Source organism: Procambarus clarkii, chromosome 36 (genome assembly GCF_040958095.1).
Source record: "Procambarus clarkii isolate CNS0578487 chromosome 36, FALCON_Pclarkii_2.0, whole genome shotgun sequence".
Lineage (NCBI taxonomy): Eukaryota > Metazoa > Arthropoda > Malacostraca > Decapoda > Cambaridae > Procambarus > Procambarus clarkii.
The window spans coordinates 28,953,295-28,977,714 of record NC_091185.1 but is presented as its reverse complement, the minus strand read 5'-3'; the positions used below and the strand labels follow the sequence as shown (position 1 = coordinate 28,977,714).

Genomic DNA, 24,420 nt, shown 5'->3' with positions numbered 1-24,420 from the left:
AAATGTTTTTTAAATCTTCAATATTTGTTTGTTAACGCCGGAGGCGGCTAGTTTATTGTGCACCCCATACTTATCCTGTGAGCGGTAGCGCAAAAAAGGGATTACACAGGGCACAAAAGGTGTTTATCAGACCTCTTCGGAGACTATTACCTTTACCATTTCATCTATCCGTCACACCTTATAATCATAACGTCAGCTAGTTACAGAGATTGTTCTATTTCAATAGCTATGTATTCATAGTTAATCATTATACATTAATGATAGATCATATCACTGATATATAATTGATGGGCTATGGAGATATTACAGAGTCGTAGAGGAGCTGATGTTTGTTATTGTTAGTCTGGGTGTTTATCTAATTCCTGGGTTTAACTTTATCATCCTTAATTTAATCATTCAAGTTAATTCCCGTCCATTCTGCAGTACGGAGACCACAACTAATCTTCATAATTGAAATGGAGCGAAATAATCGCAAGATAAAATTGAATGAAAAAAAATTATAATTTCTAACTGTTTTTGTTGTTTAAGATTCGCTACCCGGAACCAAAAGTTCCAGGCAGCACGGTCTATGGTGAGCCCGTATTAATTTCTAACTGTTCTAGAAATGTTTCCAATATACTGTTTATTTTATTCTGAATATTTTTTGCATTGATTTTTTGTTTTAGATATCTGCTAATCATGACTCACATCTTTTTTCACAATCAGACATAGCAATTTCAACATAGCTCAGGTGATATCTTGTAACGTTATCATCATTACCTAAGCTGAGGTGCCTATTTTTGTCAGCCTTAAACTGCGTCTGGTAATTTTTCGTCCTTTTAAAAGCCTATATTAATTATCTTGTGACAACATGGTGTCTACTTAATTTATTTCCTGATAAATTTTTACATTGTCTGCAGATCTGAAAATAATCCTGTTTCAGTCGTGTGTAAATTGTTAATAAATGGCAAACATCATAGGTCCCAGGACAATGCCCTTTGACACCTCTGCTACGATGATTTACAGATGTGATTTAATATCAATTTACTGTTATGTACAAGGGGCCAATGTTCTCTATATTCCCCATCCGGCCCAATTTCGTGGATATCCAGGAGCTGGCCGGCGTCAATATCACCACAGCCAGTCCCAGCTGTGTCTGGGTACAAGTGACAGGATGAACAATCCAGCGGGTTTTCTTCCTATTGGGGAGTGTTGTACATGCTGCTATGGCGGTGAGTCCACTCACAGGATGAGTGGCGCTGCCCAATACTGTCACTATGGCGGTGTGTCCACTCACAGGATGAGTGGCGCTGCCCAATACTGTCACTATGGCGGTGTGTCCACTCACAGGATGATTGGCGCTGCCCAATACTGTCACTATGGCGGTGTGTCCACTCAGAGGATGAGTGGCGCTGCCCAATACTGTCACTATGGCGGTGTGTCCACTCACAGGATAAGTGACGCTGCCCAATACTGTCACTATGGCGGTGTGTCCACTCACAGGATGAGTGGCGCTGCCCAATACTGTCACTATGGCGGTGTGTCCACTCACAGGATGAGTGACGCTGCCCAATACTGTCACTATGGCGGTGTGTCCACTCACAGGATGAGTGACGCTGCCCAATACTGTCACTATGGCGGTGTGTCCACTAACAGGATGAGTGGCGCTGCCCAATACTGTCACTATGACGGTGTGTCCACTCACAGGATGAGTGGTGCTGTCCAATACTGTCACTATGGCGGTGTGGCCACTCACAGGATGAGTGGCGCTGCCCAATACTGTCACTATGGCGGTGTGTCCACTCACAGGATGAGTGGCGCTGCCCAATACTGTCACTATGGCGGAGTGTCCACTCACAGGATGAGTGGCGCTGCCCAATACTGTCACTATGGCGGTGTGTCCACTCACAAGATGAGTTGCGCTGTCCAATAAACTCGCCCCTCGGGGCAAAATTTAAAAACAAATTTATATCAATTTGTGACCATTCAATTCGAGACTTAAGACGAATTTACATCATGTTAGCTCACCATACAGATCTGCATGATATAAAGTCAACAGACAACATGAACACTCTTGTACACAGTCTGCTCGAATTGTGATAGTGGTCTTCGTCCAGTTATTAACACGATTGTAACTTAACATGTTAATAATTTTACATTGTGAAATTATTTTAAAGGTAATCAGAGAGAGAGAGAGAGAGAGAGAGAGAGAGAGAGAGAGAGAGAGAGAGAGAGAGAGAGAGAGAGAGAGAGAGAGAGAGAGAGAGAGAGAGAGAGAGAGAGAGAGAGAGAGAGAGAGAGGGAGAAGGAAAGGGGAAGAGGGAGAGAGAGACAGAGAGGACAGAGAGAGAGAGAGAGAGAGAGACGAGAGAGAGAGAGAGAGAGAGAGAGAGAGAGAGAGAGAGAGAGAGAGAGAGAGAGAGAGAGAGAGAGAGAGAGAGAGAGAGAGAGAGAGAGAGAAAGCATTACTACCATCTCAATAAAACCAGTAAAGTAACAATGGGCCTCGTAGTATCAGGTGATCGTTGTATACACCAGACAGCTCTCAGGTGATCAGCTCTTGTCATTCATCTCCACAACCCATGAACGCCTTGAGTACAGCTGAACAAACGCGGAAGCAACGCAGGCACAGCTCGATCCCCTCAGGTCTGTTGCCTACTCCTGTTTACTTATAAGACCTACCACCTCTCTCTCCACGTAGGCAATACCACAGTGTATATTCACATCCTTCAAGGTAACATGGCTGATTAATACACAAGCACGTATGAAAAGAAGTAGAGAGATTAACGTGATTTATTTAAAGAGCGTGGATTAGTGCGGCAGCTGGGTGACTGGTCCGTCTGGGTATATGCAAGCTCTGGGTCTCAGGACGTTGCCTTGCGGGAGATGACAAGAGTAGCCAAGTAGGTAATTTCCACCCCTAGTGTTTCCCTTCCAATCCTGCAACACTATATCCTCCAATCTCGATCCTGTTACCACAATATGACCGCAGTATCGCAGAATATCACGCCAGAATTACAGTAATATCGCGACCTTAGGCGCAAGATTAAACAAGAATAAGGAGAAAGCTGAACCTCAAGTTGGAGGTTTGGGTAAGACAAAAAAAGTTGCTGCTTTCGTTCCTTGACCTTAACCGAGTGGAGAAGTGAGATGTTGGGTGGGCTCCTCTGCTTCCCTGCTGGTGACGGGCTAGTATGACCTTTGGATCACGGGGACCGAAGGGTTATTGGCCAAGCCTCGTGAATTATGGATGAATGAACTCTATCTTGGAGATTTGTTGGATCCGAAACAACACGGGAAGTGTACCAGGACGGTACGGGGCGGCGTGTGGGTACATCCTTCCTACACTCCATTGTTTACCACCCCTGGGAACGTGGTCCCATATGGTACCATATAAGGTGTGTACCGTTTTAGCGGGTGTACCCTCTTGGACTGATATTAATAACAATGGGATTAACACTCAAATAACCAATTTTTTGCTCCTTGAACGTGTGTGTGTGTATATATATATATATATATATATATATATATATATATATATATATATATATATATATATATATATATATATATATATATATATATATATATATGATCGACGATCATTGGTGCGGTGGTCACGGTACTGTGTACGTTTAGGGGTGATCCTGGACGGCATGGATTCGAATCCTGGCCGGGTCAAAGAGTTTTAGTGATATATATATATATATATATATATATATATATATATATATATATATATATATATATATATATATATATATATATATATATATATATATATATATATATATATATATATATATATATTGTATGATTAAGTGTACACACGTGGTGTCAACAGGTGTACAGATTCCGGAGCCCAATAGGTTCAGGAACTATACCCTTGTTGGTTGACGGTTGAGAAGCGGGACCAAAGAGCCAGAGCTCAACCCCCGTAAGTACAACTAGGTGAGTACACGTGTGACAGGTACTGTATGACCAAACACACCGTGTATGATTCAAGGAGGGGGGGGGGCATACAGCTAGCTTGTATTACCGTAGACAAACACCTGTGCTCATCCTCTCTATACACAACTATGTATTATCTCATAAACATTGACATTCAGACCATTCCTTGCTCTTAAGAACCAATTGTAGCAACTGATCAACATAAATTACTCAAGTATTTATATATCAGATATAATGTATGTTTACAGAATGGAAATACATATCAAGGTGAAGACAACGTCACGTATATCTATGTATACAGCTTCATCAGACTTCACAGCTGTAAATGCAGCTAGAGCAAGCGTGACAAATTTATAGATAAATTAAGCGGGAAAGCTGTATACGCATTCGTAAATATGATTTACAATCATATTTACAGCTTGAGCAGGCGTCAGAATCCTTTTTACAGCTGTAAAGCTCTTCACAAAGCGCCTGATCAAAGAAGGAATAACAATTTATGCACACTCCGTGATACATAACAAGTCTCCAGAATGAACAGCTGAACGCTGAAAGCAGAAGTGCATTGCTGCAGTTTTTAGGAATGCGTTTCACTGGGGGATTCTTATGAAACAAAGAGTCATTCCACCCGACTGAAGTTCACCTGGAGGTCGGTACGACCAGTCCGGCTAGCCAGCTAGGGTAATACTCCCCTTGTACCAGGAGTACAAGACCAGTCCGGCTTGCCAGCTACGGTAATACTTCCTTTGTACCAGAAGTACAAGACCAGTCCGGCTAGCCAGCTAGGGTAATACTTCCCTTGTACCAGGAGTACAAGACCAGTCTGGCTAGCCAGCTAGGGTAATACTTCCCTTGTACCAGGAGTACAAGACCAGTCCTGCTAGCCAGCTAGGGTAATACTTCCCTTGTACCAGGAGTACAAGACCAGTCCGACTAGCCAGCTAGGGTAATACTCCCCCTTGTACCAGGAGTACAAGACCAGTTCGGCTAGCCAGCTAGGATAATACTCCCCTTGTACCAGGAGTACAAGACCAGTCCGGCTAGCCAGCTAGGGTAATACTTCCCTTGTACCAGGAGTACAAGACCAGTCCGGCTAGCCAGCTAGGGTAATATTCCCTTTGTACCAGAAGTACAAGACCAGTCCGGTTAGCCAGCTAGGATAATACTCCCCTTGTACCAGGAGTACAAGACCAGTCCGGCTAGCCAGCTAGGGTAATACTCCCCTTGTACCAGGAGTACAAGACCAGTCCGGCTAGCCAGCTAGGGTAATACTCCCCTTGTACCAGGAGTACAAGACCAGTCCGGCTAGCCAGCTAGGATAATACTCCCCTTGTACCAGGAGTACAAGACCAGTCCGGCTAGCCAGCTAGGGTAATACTCCCCCTTGTACCAGGAGTACCAGACCCGTGTGGTGAGTCACTGAATAACTAACTGTTCAACATGTCAATACTCATATGGTAATGATCATTTGAACACAGCTGGTAATCTCTGCTGAGGCTTTCTCCCGCTACTGATTCTTCATTACCTAGACTCATTAGGAGTGATATGACCGCTCCTTTATAACCTGACTGCATGACTGGCTCTCTGACAGGCTTTCTCTATATCTGACTCAGAAGCCTTATTGGTTATATTTATAAATAAACCTGACGCCCAGGTAACCCTTGGACAGCCTGTGGGCTTATTAACCCAGCCTTGTTGTAGGGTTTCTGTTGTCTGTGTCTGTTGATGATGGATGCTGTCTGTTGCTCTGGTATATTATCTCTTGATGAAGTATGCTATCTGTTGAATAGTATATTATCTGATGGAGAGGTATGTTATCTATTGGTGATGAGGTATGCTATCTGTTTGCTATTTGCTATATGATGAGGTATGCTGTGCCCGCTTGGGGGACTGTAAACCCCAAAGAACTCAGTATATAGGCAAGACAACAACGTCTCTTTCTAGGCGATTAACCATGTACAAACAACAGGGCTCCATCAAGGAACATATAATCTCTTCTCACAACCAGACCATCACCAGAGAAATCTTAACAAGCAGCACAGAAATCATCGATAAACAGCGATAGCAGGAGACTCGACATCAGAGAGGCACTACACATCAAAAAGTCAACACCAGCAATCAACAGCCAATTAATGCACAACTATATTCTATCCACTTCAAGGCACCGTACCAATATAGAAGCAGCGAGAGGATGTATGGGCCAATAGGCCTTCTGCAGTTACTTCCATTCTTATGTTTTCATACCCATGTATGAAAATGATTGACCAGCGATTGTCTACAAGTGAGAGCTGGTCATGGAACTTGTTTACACACGTTTCATGCCCAACTTACGAAGATGTTTTGATAACATATGCAGATGGGTGCTATAACATGAGACACTGGTTGATAACAAAGGTACACGTGCTGATAATACTCGTAGACGAGTTGATGAACTACGTAGATGGGTTGATAAAGTAGATAGACGAGATGAGAAAGGTAGATGATAGGACACTAGTAACAAGGTGATGGAGGGTTTCCAAGCCAACCTCACTATATCTTGAGGTTATCTTGAGATGATTTCGGGGCTTAGTGTCCCCGCGGCCCGGTCCTCGACCAGGCCTCCACCCCCAGGAAGCAGCCCGTGACAGCTCACTAACACCCAGGTACCTATTTTACTGCTAGGTAACAGGGGCATAGGGTGAAACAAACTTTGCCCATTGTTTCTCGCCGGCGCCCGGGATCGAACCCGGTACCACAGGATCACAAGTCCAGCGTGCTGTCCGCTCGGCTACCATGCTACTGATATTTTCCTCCAGGTCTGGAGTTCAGAGGAAGGTGACAGAGTGAATCCACTTCGCAAGGGAGTCGATACTGGTTTGTAAACCGGATACCGCGAGCGTATTATTTGCTAGCCGGGTAAGGTGAGGTAGCCTGTTGCTAGATAACCCGATTTGACGTGTTAGACGTTTTCTAGTTAGCCAAATACAGCATGCTAGACTATTGCTAGGTAAAAATTGACTTCTTAGAACCAGGTTTTCCTATATAGGAATTCAAGCAAGATGTGTATTACTTTTGTACAGGACAATGTTTCCTGTGGGGTAATTGACATTGTTGTTGTTTAAGATTCGCTACCTGGAACAAAAAGTTCCAAGTAGCACGGGCTATGGTGAACCCGTAAAGGTAATTGACCTCAGATACACATTAGTTTGGCTTATGTTGAGGCAAATGCTTATTGACAGAAGGGAGAATGATTAAGATCATCATTATAGTTTATTAATCATCCAGCAAGTTATCAGCTATATTAAAATGTAAACTCGTAGTATATATATGTGGTACAATGTGGTACCATATTTAAAGTATAGGATATGTGGATATGTGTACACTTCAGGATATGTGGTACACTGTAAAGTGTACCACACTGTACAGTGAGGTACACTTTACAGTGAGGTACACTTTACGGTGTACACATTTCCTGAAGTGTACAACCATTTAAGAGTATTTTAAGATTTGCTCTTCTCTGTCTAGCTATAAAATCCTGGGGCCAGATTCACGAAGCAGTTACGCAAGTACTTACGAACATGTACATCTTTCCTCAATCTTTGATGGCTTTGGTTACATTTATTAAACAGTTTACAAGCATGAAAACTTGCTAATCAACTGTTGTTATTGTTATAAACAGCCTCCTGGTGCTTCGGAGCTCATTAACTGTTTAATAATTGTAAACAAAGCCGCCAAAGATTGAGAAAAGATGGACAGGTTCGTAAGTGCTGGCGTAACTGCTTCGTGAATCTAGCCCCTGATCTTTCATAGCCAGAGGATTAGGCGTCAACAAGTATCTTTCAGGAAAGAGGAAATATCTAGGGACACGGATAGCTGCCTATCTATAATAGCTATATATTAGATAGCTATTTAAAGTAGCTATCAAATTCAGTCCTTATCAGGTCAACTAGCTGGGTGCTACTCACCAATCAGGAGACGTTACCTGCTGTCCTGTCCAGCTGTTGGACAAAACTTGATGTCCGCCACCTGCAGCTTAATATATTTTTAGTTTTTGGCAAATCTAAAAAAAAAATTGTACTTAAATTTTTTTTTGGGTTATCGTGCACCAGCCACCGAAGCTGTTCACTGGACAACGGTGCTGCCCTAAACTCTGAGAGTTACGGACCCGGGTACACGGAACTGGTCTGAAACCACCTTGACATTCGTGTAAGATAACAACCCGTTTATCCGGTTTTCTCTTATCCGGCTATCTGAAGAGTGAATTGAATTTTGCGGGAGAGGGTAGAGAAAGATACACACACACGCACACTCACACACACACACACACACACACACACACACACACACACACACACACACACACACACACACACACACACACACACACATACACACGCACACACACACACACACACACACACACACACACACACACACACACACACACACACACACACACACACACACACACACACACACACACACACACACACACACACACACACACACACACACACACACACTCACGCACGCTTGCACGCATAGACAAATAGCAGCAGCAAACAGAATGAAAGCTAAGCTACTCGTTATGGGAGACCTAAACCGCTAAAAAATCTATTGAACTATTGAAAGTTGAACTCCCGGTTGCAATCCTTTTAACCATATCGTAGCTCAAACTGTTAAGGCGCGTCTGGGAACATCCCGTACGTAGGTTCGAACCCTCATCACGGCCTTTGTGGATTTGTTCATTTACTGAAAAATATATTGAGAATTGAGCATTTTCCCCGTAATGGGGAAGCAACAGGGACAGTAAAATTAGTGGAAGTTATGCAACGAAACTTACACACCATGTAAAAGTTGACTCCAATGTTCAAAAAAAGATTCAATGGAGATACACAAAACCTTTTAGACCTGATTTTTACTCAGAAGTAGATAGTCTTATGCAGGCGATGAATCACAATAACGTGGCTGAAGTATGTTGACCAGACCACACACTAGAAGTTGAAGGGACGACGACGTTTCGGTCCGTCCTGGACCATTCCCACAATCGACTTGAGAATGGTCCAGGACGGACCGAAACGTCGTCGTCCCTTCAACTTCTAGTGTGTGATCTGGTCAATCTAGATAGACTTCGAGAACTTGGAGCACGAAGTGCCACTAGGAGCCAGTGATCAGTGCCTTCCAGCCATAAATCAATGACAATGTGCTGGCGACGAGTCACAATAACGTGGCTGAAGTATGTTGACCAGACCACACACTGGAAAATGAAGGGACGACGACGTTTCGGTCCGTCCTGGACCATTCTCAAGTCGATTGTGACCATAAGAAAAGGGCTCAGGGAAAGGAGAGAAGATTATAGAAAAGGGAATTGTGCACTTGGAAGAAGTTCTTAGAGGGAAGACAGTCCAGGAAATGATGAAGCAAGTCAAACTGAGGTGCAAAGAGGCGGAAGAGTGGTTCGTACCAATCAGTAAAAAGAATAGGAGAGAAGATAATATCCCGTGGTTCAATGGACAGTGGTTCAATGGACAGTGGTTCAATGGACAGTGGTTCAATGGACAGTGGTTCAATGGACAGTGGTTCAATGGACAGTGGTTCAATGGACAGTGGTTCAATGGACAGTGGTTCAATGGACAGTGGTACAATGGACAGTGGTTCAATGGACAGTGGTTCAATGGACAGTGGTTCAATGGACAGTGGTTCAATGGACAGTGGTTCAATGGACAGTGGTTCAATGGACAGTGGTTCAATGGACAGTGGTTCAATGGACAGTGGTACAATGGACAGTGGTTCAATGGACAGTGGTTCAATGGACAGTGGTTCAATGGACAGTGGTACAATGGACAGTGGTTCAATGGACAGTGGTTCAATGGACAGTGGTACAATGGACAGTGGTTCAATGGACAGTGGTTCAATGGACAGTGGTTCAATGGACAGTGGTTCAATGGACAGTGGTTCAATGGATAGTGGTCCAATGGACAGTGGTTCAATGGACAGTGGTTCAATGGACAGTGGTTCAATGGACAGTGGTTCAATGGACAGTGGTACAATAGACAATGGTACAATATACAGTGGTACAATAGACAGTGGTACAATAGACACTGGTACAATAGACAGTGGTACAATAGACAGTGGTACAATAGACAATGGTACAATAGACAATGGTACAATAGGCAGTGGTACAATAGACAGTGGTACAATAGACAGTGGTTCAATAGACAGTGGTACAATAGACAGTGGTACAATAGACAGTGGTACAATAGACAGTGGTACAATAGACAGTGGTACAATAGACAGTGGTACAATAGACAGTGGTACAATAGACAGTGATACAATAGACAATGGTACAATAGACAATGGTACAATAGACAGTGGTACAATAGACAGTGGTACAATAGACAGTGGTACAATAGACAGTGGTTCAATGGGCAGTGGTACAATAGACAGTGGTACAATAGACAGTGGTACAATATACAGTGGTACAATAGACAGTGGTACAATAGACAGTGGTACAATAGACAGTGGTACAATAGACAGTGGTACAATAGACAGTGGTACAATAGACAGTGGTACAATAGACAGTGGTACAATAGACAGTGCCAAGAAGCAAAAACGAGCAAAAAAGGAAAAATTCAGAGGTCGAAGTACTGCTGAAAACCTGAACAGATGTACCAGAGCTTGGAATAAATACTTAAATATAAGAAGAATATCGGAATGATATTTTGATAATGCTTCCACAGAATCTTATAATTAGGGAAAATAACAGTGAACGACCAAGTTACGAGATTTCGACAAAAGAGCAGTTGAAGACACAGGAAATGACTAGGGGAAATTGTCAGGTAATTAAATACAACTTTCAATGGAGTATTCACGACTGCACAAGAACAGCCGCTAGTGCTAGAAGAGGAGGGAACCCAAGATTAGAAACTGACAAATATTGAGATAACAGCAGAGGACTTAACGAGACAACCAGCATCATTAGATGTTACTAAAGATACTGGACCATTAAAATGTATCGCCATTGATGTTACAAAATGGTGAACGGACCCCTTAGCGTACCACTACCATTGGATCGTTAATGATTCAGTTGCAAAGGGAAAATTGGCCAGGGAGCCGGTCGGCCGAGCGGACAGCACGCTGGACTTGTGGTCCTGGGTTCGATCCCAGGCGCCGGCGAGAAACATTGGGCAGAGTTTCTTTCACCCTATGCCCCTGTTACCTAACAGTAAAATAGGTACATGGGTGTTAGTCAGCTGTCACGGGCTGCTTCCTGGGGGTGGAGGCCTGGTCGAGGACCGGGCCGCGGGGACACTAAAGCCCCGAAATCATCTCAAGATAACCTCAAGAAGAGAAGATGATACATGAAGTACTCTTGAAGGTGACTGTCTCTGCCAGCCTGCACGTGTAGTAATGTTGGGTGACGCCTCACAGTGGAGGGCCAGAGGTGATTGGGCAAAGCTTGGAGATTACTATTTTTAGTCAAACTTGATGCACTCTGCGGTGATTGTTGGATGTTGTGTATTAAACTATTGGAAAGGCGGGCTCCATGAGCTGAAACTTTTTCCTCTGGCACAAATTGATGACCACACACACACACACACACACACACACACACACACACACACACACACACACACACACACACGTCAGAGTGGTTGACAAATGAAATGCATTAGGCAGTGATGTGGTGGAGGCTGACTCCATACAAAGTTTCAAGTGTAGATATGATAGAGCCCAATAGGCTCAGGAATCTGTACACCTGTTGATTGACGGATGAGAGGCGGGACCAAAGAGCCAGAGCTCAACCCCCGCAAACACAACTAGGTGAGTACACACACTCAAATAGGTGAGTACACACACGCGATTAAGGAAAACCGGTTGGTTGAATAGAACACAAAGTGCTGCCAACGATGTGGGCACAACCATGTTGGCTAACCATGTTTGGTTCCAGCAACCTCTGGCCAAATTGATCCCAACCCATTCAACCCCACATCAAGAACGGTGTTGACAGCCAGGAATATAGCGAGATAGTCGTCCAAAACGTAGTCTGAAATTCACACTTTCTTTCAGACCTAAACAATAATGTTCCTTCCCTTTGACTTTCTGTCAGAGAAGTGTTCATAAAAGCGAATAAAGTCATTAAGTTCGCTACAAACTCTTAAACCATAATTGATTCAGATGTAAATAAGTGAGAATCCTCGCCAGCCGTCTCATTCGTGTATGATACAGGACATTTTACTGACCTGCAGCCCGTCTCAGACGATCCTGAGTTGCAATTGTTTAAGTTATCTCAGAAAAATATACGTTTGGTTTTAACTAATAAAAATTGCCTTGAAATTTAATTTGGGTCTTGATCATGCGTATCGATAACACTGTTGCCAGATGGAAAATGTTGAAAGATCGAAATTATAATGCGAGATTTATTTGGGAGTCAGTATTCTGCACCTGGTTCTAACAAACCAGAAAATGCTGAATAATGCTATAAAAACTTGGGATCGAGAGAGTTGAGAGGATGTGATCATCAGGAGATGAGAGGTATGGAGTTACGATGAAGGGTACGGCTAGGAAAGCAATTAATATCCACATCCTGGATTTTCAGAAATTAAACTCTGACCAAATAAGACTTGAACTAAATGGAGTATACTGAGAGTCCAAGATGGGGACCACAACTTGGGGGAGCAACGGATCTTGGTTGATCTGACCTCATTGGACGCAGAAAGCAGCATCTTCCTTATCATCGTTAAATTGGCACAAGTAAACATGCTTAGTGTAAAAATCTACCACTCATGAATCTGAACTTATCGAATTCGTATCCATTGTCTCGTGTTATATTTTGTGTTTACATATTTAAAACTTTATTTATATATCCCCTTTGTTACAGGGCTTCATCCATGAATATATAAATTATTTGATCTTTACTCTTCGTATTTCTAATAAAAGAAACTTCGCTTTTTAAATCTCTGTTCATAAGGAAAGTTTCTAATATCCGGGATTAATTTTATCATTTTTCTCTCTAGGATTTCAAGTGAATCCATGTCTCGTATAATACGTTCACCAGAACTTTTTTTATTATTATTATTATTTTCTACCACAAACGTAGCCACACATTTACAATGCTAACCAGCATATATACATTTTCTTCTGTCCTCCATAGACAGGGTTAGAGATCAGTTAAACATATAGTTCAGGGATTTATTGAACAATCAACCACAGAAGGTGATTCGGTACTTATAAAATGCTAAGCTAGTTCACCAGAACTGAACTGCTCAGGTCAAGTGGGACATAACAAGTGAAAGATGAAACTGAAGAATTACATCTTAAACTTGAAGGTAATTCCTCTAGAAATATATTCCAGCATCCAATTTGTTTTGCTCCGTACATACTTTTTTTTTTGAGGGGGGGGGGGGTGTGCCTGTGTTTTTACTAGCCTGTGATCCCTATTAACCATGGCTCAGATTCACGCAAGTACTTACGAACGTGTACATCTTTCCTCAATCTTTGACGGTTTTCGTTACATTTATTAAACAGTTTACAAGCATGAAAACTTGCCAATCAACTGTTGTTATTGTTATAAACAGCCTCCTGGTGCTTCGGAGCTCATTAACGGTTTAACAATTGTAATCAAAGCCGCCAAAGATTGAGAAAAGATGTACAGGTTCGTAAATGCTTGCGTAACTGCTTCGTGAATCTGGTATCCCTGGAGGACTTATATACAAACTGAGAAAGAAAGAAAGAAGCCTTCGTCCATCTTCCTAAACTTCTGAGATTTAATTTCCTGTTCGTGAGATCCAGTCAATTCATCCTCAGTTAAAGTCAACATCAATGCACACAAAGTTGCTTCTAGGGATCGCTACTATTTACACCCAGACATGTCTGCCGCCTTTATTGTCAGGGTCTTCGTCAGGGTCTTCGTCAGGGTCTGGAGGCCTTTGTACTCCCCAGAGTGCTCTGTGTTGCCCTCAGTCTCTTCTACCAAGATAGGTCTTGTAGGATTATGTTCTTGTTCATCTCTCATCTTGGGACTCATCTCGTTTGAACTATAGTGATACATTATTTATAAGATCGTGGGAATTTCACGTTGTTTCATGTCAATTACTAACCTCAGGCTGCTCATAGATATTCTGGGTAATCAAAAACATTTTCTAGGTGCATATAATTTAGGTATCGCGTCAGTTGTGTGTCTCTGACCACCACTCGTCACCAAGACCGAGCCATTGCACCGCTCAACATTTTCCATATATCTAGGAAAAAGGCAGAACACATGATGGTGGTCCCTTAAGGTGCAGACGAGGAGTCACAATAACGTGGCTGAAATATGTTGACCAAACCACACACTAGAAGGTGAATGGACGACGACGTTTCGGTCCATCCTGGACCATTCTCAAGTCGATTGTGAATGGTCCAGGACGAACCGAAACGTCGTCGTCCCTTCACTTTCTAGTGTGTGGTCTGGTCAACATCCCTTAAGGTGTTAACAAGTTCTCAAGGATTAACTACGTGCTGTGAGCAATGACAGAACGAGGTCCCATGTACGGACACCAGAATAATAAAAGCTTAGCCAAGATAGAAGTGAGCAAACGAATGAGGCATTTGGAGAGGTAGTTGAGGCTATCTTCACACAGGTTCAAAACCTGTGAGGTAGATATCAGTACGTTCGAGAGGGTCGTGATAGATATCTAACAGCTGGATACGAGGGACTCAATGAACTGAAACAACCCTCAGGACTCATCAACTACTCTCTCACAAAGGACACGGGACCGTCCGGTGGTAGTCCTCTGCCAGGACTATATCAAAGTGGCAGAGTGAGTCCTTACGGGCTCACCATAGCCAGTGCTACATGGACACTTCGTTCTGAGTAGCTAAATCTAAAATAACAACAGCAGAGGCTATCGATTGGCTGATTCTTGAACATTACGGGGCCCCTAAGCAGCCAATCAGGGACCAACGCACTCCACACTGAGCTTGGCCACATCCTTATATAATGGCCAATAACACTCATCAATAACCATCTGAATGTACAGTGATAAACTAAAAACTTCCTGTCATTAACTAGTTAATTAACGTGCAATTAATTTGTTATATTTTTTCTCACCGCTAGTTTGTCCATTACTGAAAACTATCAACTCTGATGTCGCTTTGCTCCGGAAATATTGCCTTTTTTACTATGATATCGCCCTCACTGGTCTGAACAGGAGTTGCCTCGTATGGGTCAATGAGTCAGTTCTGCAGTTACCTTTATTCTTATGTTCTTATGAACAATGTTGACATCCCAGGCCTAGCAACACACTTTCCCTCTACAGTTCTAGTACTGGCCAGAATTCTTCAGCTTCTTCATAAGGTGGAGAGTGTGTTGACGGACGTGCCTTGGGACAGCTCCTGGAGACTTGTGTTCGTAACGATAACAGGAGATAGTAACGAGAATTGTCATTGCCCACTGGAGAAGTCCGGTGATAGCCGCCCCGTCTCCTTATCGCACAATCCAGGTCAAAGTTCAATGGCATGACGGGTCACGGGAGACTCAAGTGAGAACGAGAGTGGTTCAGTTGTTACATGAAGGCCAGTTGTAGTGAGATGGGAAGTGAAAGGGTCAGAGAGGGAGAGATAGTGTGTATGTGTGTGTGTGTGTGTGTGTGTGTGTGTGTGTGTGTGTGTGTGTGTGTGTGTGTGTGTGTGTGTGTGTGTGTGTGTGTGTGTGTGTGTTCACCTAGAGGGTTGAGGGTTGAGCTAGGCTCCTGGCCCCACCTTCTGATGTTAGATCAATGTAATAACTCATTTCTCGTGTTTTTATCATATTTACATTTAAAACTTTGATTCGAATTAGCTTCTACGACTTCTACGTCCATCTATGACCCATCGGTCTGTTGTTGCTAGCTCTGAACACTGCTCCTTTGTCTACCTTGTCAATTTCCCTTAGATTCTTACATGTTGTTATGTCTCCCAGTTCTCAGCTCCCAGAGAGATCCAGTTCTCTCGGTCTTTCCTCATAGATTAATCCCTTCAGCACCAGAAGGAATCTACCACTTACGGGCTATTCATGCCCGTGCCGTGACATCAATGAGAATGAATCTCGGTGTATATCTTTGGACTTTTTCTAGTTTCTCCTTGTCGTGTTGAGGTAAGGGTTCCATGCTGGGAAGGCTTATTCCACAGTGGGTTTCACCTTCGCTTCACAAAGGGCCTGGAAAGCCCCTTTGTCCAAATTACTGAATAGGTGTGTGTGTGTGTGTGTGTGTGTGTGTGTGTGTGTGTGTGTGTGTGTGTGTGTGTGTGTGTGTGTGTGTGTGTGTGTGTGTGTGTGTGTGTGTGTGTGTGTGTGTGTGTGTGTGTGTGTGTGTGAATGTAAATCGGAAATAATTAGAACACCATTCGTCCTATGATTATTATCTGCTTGAAAGAGGAAACAACTTTAAAGCAGAGGTAATTACATCATTGAGATACCAATCAGGACGCCGCAGAGGCAGAGAACCACGAATGTATAATACAGAGAGATTATTAGAGAGCTTTATAGATATGGGAGACAGAATAATAGTAATACAGGTAACTGGAGGGAGAGAGAGAGAGAGAGAGGGAGAGAGAGAGAGAGAGAGAGAGAGGGGGAGGGAGGTTGGTGACATCGTGAGAGGCGGCAACGAGAGACCGCAACGTGGGCCTGCCTCACCCTTCTGGTGGTTACCTTGCAGTTACCTTGCGGTTACCTTGCAAGAACTCCACAACATCGCAGGAGCGGGGCTGTAAGTCCACTACGGGCTCACCATAGCCCGTGCTACTTGCCCCGCTCCTGTGCCAGGTAAGTCCACTACGGGCTCACCATAGCCCGTGCTACTTGCCCCGCTCCTGTGCCAGGTAAGTCCACTACGGGCTCACCATAGCCCATGCTACTTACCCTGCTCCTGTGCCAGGTAAGTCCACTACGGGCTCACCATAGCCCATGCTACTTACCCTGCTCCTGTGCCAGGTAAGTCCACTACGGGCTCACCATAGCCCGTGCTACTTGCCGCGCTCCTGTGCCAGGTAAGTCCACTACGGGCTCACCATAGCCCGTGCTACTTGCCCCGCTCCTGTGCCAGGTAAGTCCACTACGGGCTCACCATAGCCCGTGCTACTTGCCCCGCTCCTGTGCCAGATAAGTCCACTACGGGCTCACCATAGCCCGTGCTACTTGCCCCGCTCCTGTGCCAGGTAAGTCCACTACGAGCTCACCATAGCCCGTGCTACTTGCCCCGCTCCTGTGCCAGGTAAGTCCACTACGGGCTCACCATAGCCCGTGCTACTTGCCCCGCTCCTGTGCCAAGTAAGTCCACTATGGGCTCACCATAGCCCGTGCTACTTGAAACTTTTATTCCGAGTAGCTGAATCTAAAACAACAACTCCACAAGCCTTGTTTTGTGTGCCAAGAGACACCGAGAATGCACATGTATCTGGCAAACTTTGCCAAACTCAAGAACATAAGAACATAAGAACAAGGTAACTGTAGAAGGCCTATTGGCCCATACTAGGCAGCTCTTATCTATAAACCCCAATCCCACTCATAAACATGTCCAACCCACGCTTGAAACAATCGTTTGACCCCACCTCCACCACGTTACGCGGTAATTGATTCCACAAATCAACAACCCTGTTACCCTGTTACAAGGGTCAAATATAAAGAATGTTAACATTTAAAACATACATATCCCATCAACAATTTATTATAGAATCTCGTATTGACTGACATTCGGCTCCCTGGGTTGCAATGTGCTGATCTCTATAAACATTATCACTGGAACAATTGGTTATATACTGAACCTGCACCTAAGATTTGATATGTGATGCTAGAAACATGTAATGGCCTCTAAAAATAGCTTGAGTTTGTAAAGGAAACACATTTACCGCCTGTGGTCGAGGGCTCAGTAACCCTCTGTGTACTGAAGCACCCCTGTTCATACACGAGAGACGTAGATGAATATATTCTGGTTTGTTGATTGTAATTGGCTATTGTAGAAGCCCTACAGTCACCTTCTGTGGTGTATTATGCACTCATTGTGCACTATAGGAAGTCTAACGTGCCCTATCTTGAGAGGTTATCTTGAGATAATTTCGGGGCTTTAGTGTCCCCGCGGCCCGGTCCTTGACCAGGCCTCCACCCCCAGGAAGCAGCCCGTGACAGCTGACTAACTCCCAGGTACCTATTTACTGCTAGGTAACAGGGGCATTCAGGGTGAAAGAAACTTTGCCCATTTGTTTCTGTCTCGTGCGGGAATCGAACCCGCGCCACAGAATTACGAGTCCTGCGCGCTATCCACCAGGCAACGAGGCCCCCTAAGAGGACAGGAAGTCAGGAAGGAAGGAAGGAAGTCAGGAAGGAAGGAAGTCAGTCAGAAAGTCAGTCAGGAAGTCAGTCAGGAAGTCAGGAAGGAAGTCAGGAAGGAAGTCAGTCAGGAAGTCAGTCAGGAAGTCAGTGAGGAAGTCAGTGAGGAAGTCAGCCAGGAAGTCAGTCAGGAAGTCAGTCAGGAAGTCAGTCAGGAAGTCAGTCAGGAAGTCAGCCAGGAAGTCAGTCAGGAAGTCAGTCAGGAAATCAAACATACCCAAAGAGGACAGAAAAAAATATATATACCCTGGTCTTCAGTGTAAATAAATTAACCAAGTCTGTGACAGACAATAACCTGAACCAAACAGACTTGTTCCGTCCCATATTGACTGAGTGGAACAGACTGTGTGAGGGAGGGAGAGAGCAGGTGAGAAGTCTGCTCACGGAGGAGGGGGTGGAGGGGGTTGGTCGTAGTGAGAGATAGGGAAAGGAGGAAGGGTAATGGGGGAGGGAGAGAGTGAGGGAGGGGGTGATGGAGGGAGGGAGAGAAGGGAAAGTAGGAGGGAAGATGAACCCTCTTGGACCAGGAAGGTAAATAATGTGTGCGCCGCGCTCGGAGTTACGCAAGAGAGCGACGCTCGGAGTTACGCAAGAGAGCGGCGCTCGGAGTTACGCAAGAGATCAGCGCTCGGAGTTACGCAAGAGAGCGGCGCTCGGAGTTACGCAATAGAGCGGCGCTCGGAGTTACGCAAGAGAGCGGCGCTCAGAGTTACGCAAGAGAGCGGCGCTCGGAGTTACGCAAGAGAGCGGCGCTCGGAGTTACGCAAGAGAGCGGCGCTCGGAGTTACGCAAGAGAACGGCGCTCGGAGTTACGCAAGAGAGCAGCGGAAGGGTGAACAAACACTAGCGCAGGACGGAGGAATGAGGGCAGGCTGGGAGAACAGAAGCTTTCACTACTGTGAAAGAGGATGAGAGAGAGAGAGAGAGAGAGAGAGAGAGAGAGAGAGAGAGAGAGAGAGAGAGAGAGAGAGAGAGAGAGAGAGAGAGAGAGAGAGAGAGAGAGAGAGAGAGAGAGAGAGAGAGAGAGAGAGAGAGAGAGAGAGAGAGAGAGAGACAGAGAGAGAGAGAGAGAGAGAGAGAGAGATACGAACAAGGAAGGGAAAGCAATTCAAATAGCATTATCTCTCCATAACAAAGATATTGCCAAGAAAAAATTAAATTCTGTGCTACTTGGAGGAAACAGAAGCAAAAAATGGCCTCACAGATGAGTCTATTACCTGGAAGAACTTCACCTGCTTGAGCAAGCCCGTGAGCTCCTGCCTGTAGAGAGGTTACCTCCCTGGGAGGATGACCCATGCAGAATCATCATCAATGCGATGATTATCACACTTGAACTTTTGCGTTATCATCAATGTGATGACAACACAAAAGTCCAACATGATACCACAAGAAATGAGACACAGATATCTCGAGGAAATTTAATTTATGTAGAAGCCGGAAATGAGTTAGATCAAATCTACACTGATGGGTCATCTAATCCTGTCAATGGCAGGGCTGGTGCAGCATACACTGTAATTAGGAATAATGCCTTTCCAAGCGGAAATTAAGAAATAGCACACATTGAGAACTATGCCTCTTCAACACAAGCGGAGCTAACTGCCATAGTTATGGCGTTAAGATTCCTTGAACGAAACACTAACAGCCATCTGCACTGATTTAAGACCAGCGCTACAAAGACTCCCATTAATAATAAATTAATCCGCCTGCCATTAATAATAAATTAATTTTGTATCGGGCCCCTTTCCGCTGTCAAATCCTTCCCGCTGTCAACTGCCTAATGGATAGTGACTTAGCTTGCTTGAGGACAATGTGAGCAAGCTGGATAGTTATGAGCAGGGCTCAGTGTACCATGTCACGATGCCTTAATTGATGCCCAGTGGGTATTACTGGTGGTCTTCAGTGGGTATTATTGGTGATCTTCAGTGGGTATTATTGGTGATCTTCAGTGGGTATTATTGGTGATCTTCAGTGGGTATTATTGGTGGTCTTCAGTGGGTATTATTGGTGATCTTCAGTGGGTATTATTGGTGATCTTCAGTGGGTATTATTGGTGATCTTCATTGGGTATTATTGGTGATCTTCATTGGGTATTATTGGTGATCTTCATTGGGTATTATTGGTGATCTTCATTGGGTATTATTGGTGATCTTCAGTGGGTATTATTGGTGATCTTCAGTGGGTATTATTGGTGATCTTCATTGGGTATTATTGGTGATCTTCAGTGGGTATTATTGATGATCTTCAGTGGGTATTATTGTTCCTTACCGAAGAGAGAGAGAGAGAGAGAGAGAGAGAGAGAGAGAGAGAGAGAGAGAGAGAGAGAGAGAGAGAGAGAGAGAGAGAGAGAGAGAGAGAGAGAGAGAGAGAGAGAGAGAGAGAGAGAGAGAGAGAGAGAGAGAGAGAGAGAGAGAGAGAGAGAGAGAGAGAGAGAGAGAGAGAGAGAGAGAGAGAGAGAGAGAGAGAGAGAGAGAGACGAGAGAGAGAGAGAGAGAGAGAGAGAGAGAGAGAGAGAGAGAGAGAGAGAGAGAGAGAGAGAGAGAGAGAGAGAGAGAGAGAGAGAGAGAGAGAGAGAGAGAGAGAGAGAGAGAGAGAGAGAGAGAGAGAGAGAGAGACAGAGAGAGAGAGAGACAGAGAGAGACAGAGACAGAGAGACAGAGAGAGGTGATCAACACACAAAGGGGCAAGGAAGCTCAGTCCCGTTACTGTCATCCTGGTCGACTGTCTAACACAGAGGTCGGTGGGAGACAGTCTCAGTAATCCCATGGTAACGTGAGGAGTAATCGTATGGTAACGTGAGGAGTAATCCCATGGTAACGTGAGGAGTAATCCCATGGTAACGTGAGGAGTAATCCCATGGTAACGTGAGGAGTAATCCCATGGTAACGTGAGGATTAATCCCATGATAATTCTGATCTATGCAACAACTAATATTTCTTGATTGTTTTTTTATGATGAAGCCAGTTATAATGATCTAAGGTTACAGTAACTGTATCATTATCCTCTTAGGTTATAGGTTATTATTGATGAGATAAGACCATGAGGATATCATTACTGAATTGTAGTGATCTTGTTATCATTAGGTTGATGTTATGATATTATTAAAAAAGAAAATTGTGTTGGAGATATTCGTATGTTTAAGTAATATATACGTGATATCAGAGAGAGGGAGAGAGGGAGGGAGAGAGGGAGGGAGGGAGGGAGAGAGGGAGGGAGGGAGAGAGGGAGAGAGGGAGGGAGAGGGAGGGAGGGACAACGAGGAGGAGAGTGTGAGAGTGAGGAAGGCCCGAGGGTAGCCATATATAGCAGTGTATAAGAGTAGAGGGAGAGAGAGTGAGAGTTACACTTCCCAGTGAGCTAAATATACTGAGTTAGGGGGCTGTAGTGTGCTCTCTAGGGGAAAGTGCCAAGGATAGCTTTCACCCGAAAAGCTTTATTGCTAAAGGGTAAAAAATAATGCTATTTTATAATTTGCTTTGTTGCCAATGCAGGATCCTGGTGTATTGTGCAGTCTCATACTCATCCTGTGAGCGGTAGTTTATTGTGCATCTCATACGTATCCTATGAGCAGTTATTAATTGTGCACTTTATACTTATCCTGTGAGCAATAGACTATTGTGTTCGTTCTTACTTGACTTTAAGCAATTTAATGCTAATAATGAGGAAAGGGAGTCAAAAAAATTTAAACTGTGAACACACTGCAGTATTTTCAATTTTTTTAACTTTGACTTCCAGTTGGTAAGATAACTATGTATTCATTGCAACAAATGACCACCTATATCCACTGTAGCTAATTCATACAGAATCATTCCCTTGTTGGCAATATCAAAAACATTTGTTTAAAATCAGGAAATGTTGTGTCTGTTCGTCTTCTGTATCTGAATGGACCGTGGCAACGACTGTGACACAGTTGAGTACACTGTAACCAACTGTGAAATCATTGATGTCAGGTAACGTGTGCTTTTTTACTCTCTACAATAATATATTGAGTACCATTCACTCAATGGCTGTACTCACGCAGCTGGTCAGTGAGATTGGGGGAAAAGTTTTAGATTTTGCTAGAGTCATCAAGATGATGCTAATACTTCCTTGTCAGCTGAACAACTGAGTACTCCCTTGTCAGCTGAACAACTGAGTACTTCCCTTGTCAGCTGAACAACTGAGTACTTCCCTTGTCAGCTGAACAACTGAGTACTTCCTTGTCAGCTGAACAACTGAGTACTCCCTTGTCAGCTGAACAACTGAGTACTCCCTTGTCAGCTGAACAACTGAGTACTCCCTTGTCAGCTGAACAACTGAGTACTTCCTTGTCAGCTGAACAACTGTGTACTTCCCTTGTCAGCTGAACAACTGAGTACTTCCTTGTCAGCTGAACAACTGAGTACTCCTTTGTCAGCTGAACAACTGAGTACTTCCTTGTCAGCTGAACAACTGAGTACTTCCTTGTCAGCTGAACAACTGAGTACTTCCTTGTCAGCTGAACAACTATGTACTCCTTTGTCAGCTGAACAACTGAGTACTTCCTTGTCAGCTGAACAACTGAGTACTTCCTTGTCAGCTGAACAACTGAGTACTTCCTTGTGAGTTGAACAACTGTGTACTTCCTTGTGAGCTGAACAACTGTGTACTTCCTTGTGAGCTGAACAACTGTGTACTTCCTTGTGAGTTGAACAACTGTGTACTTCCTTGTGAGCTGAACAACTGTGTACTTCCTTGTGAGCTGAACAACTGTGTACTCCCTTGTCAGCTGAACTAGTGAGTACTTCCTTGTCAGCTGTACAACTGAGTACTTCCTTGTCAGCTGAACAACTGTATAACTCCTCGTAAGTTAAGCTGTACATCTTTTACACTAATTTTAATGCTACTGTTACTAATAATATTGCAGATCTTATTTTTTTAATCTTTATTTAAGAAAATACAGTATAACTTTTTTTTTTTTAAATTCTATATATAAATCATATATACATAAGTTTTACAAGGCAAAACTACATTATAATTCCCATTGAACAAGTGTTCCATTATCACAGAACATGAGCTTTAAAACCCCTGGATGTTACTTATTTACAAATTCCACAAACTACAATAACTATTTTTACTACTATAGCAACTAGTACTACAACAATTATTTCTGTTACTACTATCACCACTACTAGTACTAATGCTAGTGCTGCATCTATAACTATCACCACCACTACTACCACCATCACCAGACACAACAGGGATTGAAGTAGAGTGTAAGTGGCAAGGAATGGAGGGAGGGAGGAAGAGATGGAGGGAGAGAGAGGGAGCGAGGGAGAGGGAGGGAGAGAGAGGGAGGGAGAGGGAGGGAGAGGGAGGGAGAGAGAGGGAGGGACAGCCAGGAAGAAGTCTCGGGGTCACAGAGAATGCGGGTTATATGTGGTGAGGGGTAGTCATGTTGGCTACACTCCTAGTGAGGTGCCTACCCCTCTCACCCCCGCCAGTACTCATCCTCTGACACACACACACACACACACACACACACACACACACACACACACACACACACACACACACACACACACACACACACACACACACACACACACACACACACACACACACACACACACACACACACACACGCACACACAGAGTAGGCTCAGGAATCTGTACACCAGTTGATTGGCATTTGAGAGGAGAACCCAAAGAGCCAAAGCTCAACCCCCGCAAGCACAATTAAGTGAGTACAATTAGGTGAACACACACACACACACACACACACACACACACACACACACACACACACACACACACACACACACACACACACACACACACACACACACACACACACACACACACACACACACACACACACACACACACACAGAGCAAGGGACCGTCGGAATAATTTAGACAAGAATGTGGTGGACGCCAAAATCACCGGAAGCATCTCATCCTTACACGACAAAGATTCCAGGACCTTCGGCCATCACCCTCATCCTGTAACCAGGCAATTACACTTAACTAATTACACTTAGGTAGTAATACAAGCGCGAATCTACTGAGCAGTATCACTCATCCGCTTAATGAGACACATTTGCAGGCGATGCACAACTGAGGGTAAGCTTAAATTTAAGATGACTCTCGAGAGGTTACAGGTAAATCTAGGTGTGTTGCTAATTGAACACACAGGTACTTGCTTTGGT

The 24,420-nt window shown here is 44.0% G+C and overlaps 1 protein-coding gene across 1 annotated transcript; it reads left to right on the top strand.

Moving 5' to 3' along the window:
* The first annotated feature begins 9,415 nt into the window (after positions 1-9,415).
* On the top strand, positions 9,416-10,624 carry LOC123756253 (uncharacterized PPE family protein PPE21-like). Its single transcript, XM_045739332.1, has one exon. The coding sequence runs from the start codon at positions 9,416-9,418 to the stop codon at positions 10,622-10,624; it is 1,209 nt and encodes a 402-aa protein (XP_045595288.1).
* Positions 10,625-24,420: the final 13,796 nt, after the last annotated feature.

Coding starts and splice junctions, on each gene's coding strand:
- LOC123756253 (XM_045739332.1), top strand. CDS start 9,416: ATGGACAGTGGTTCAATGGACAGTGGTTCAATGGACAGTGGTTCAATG.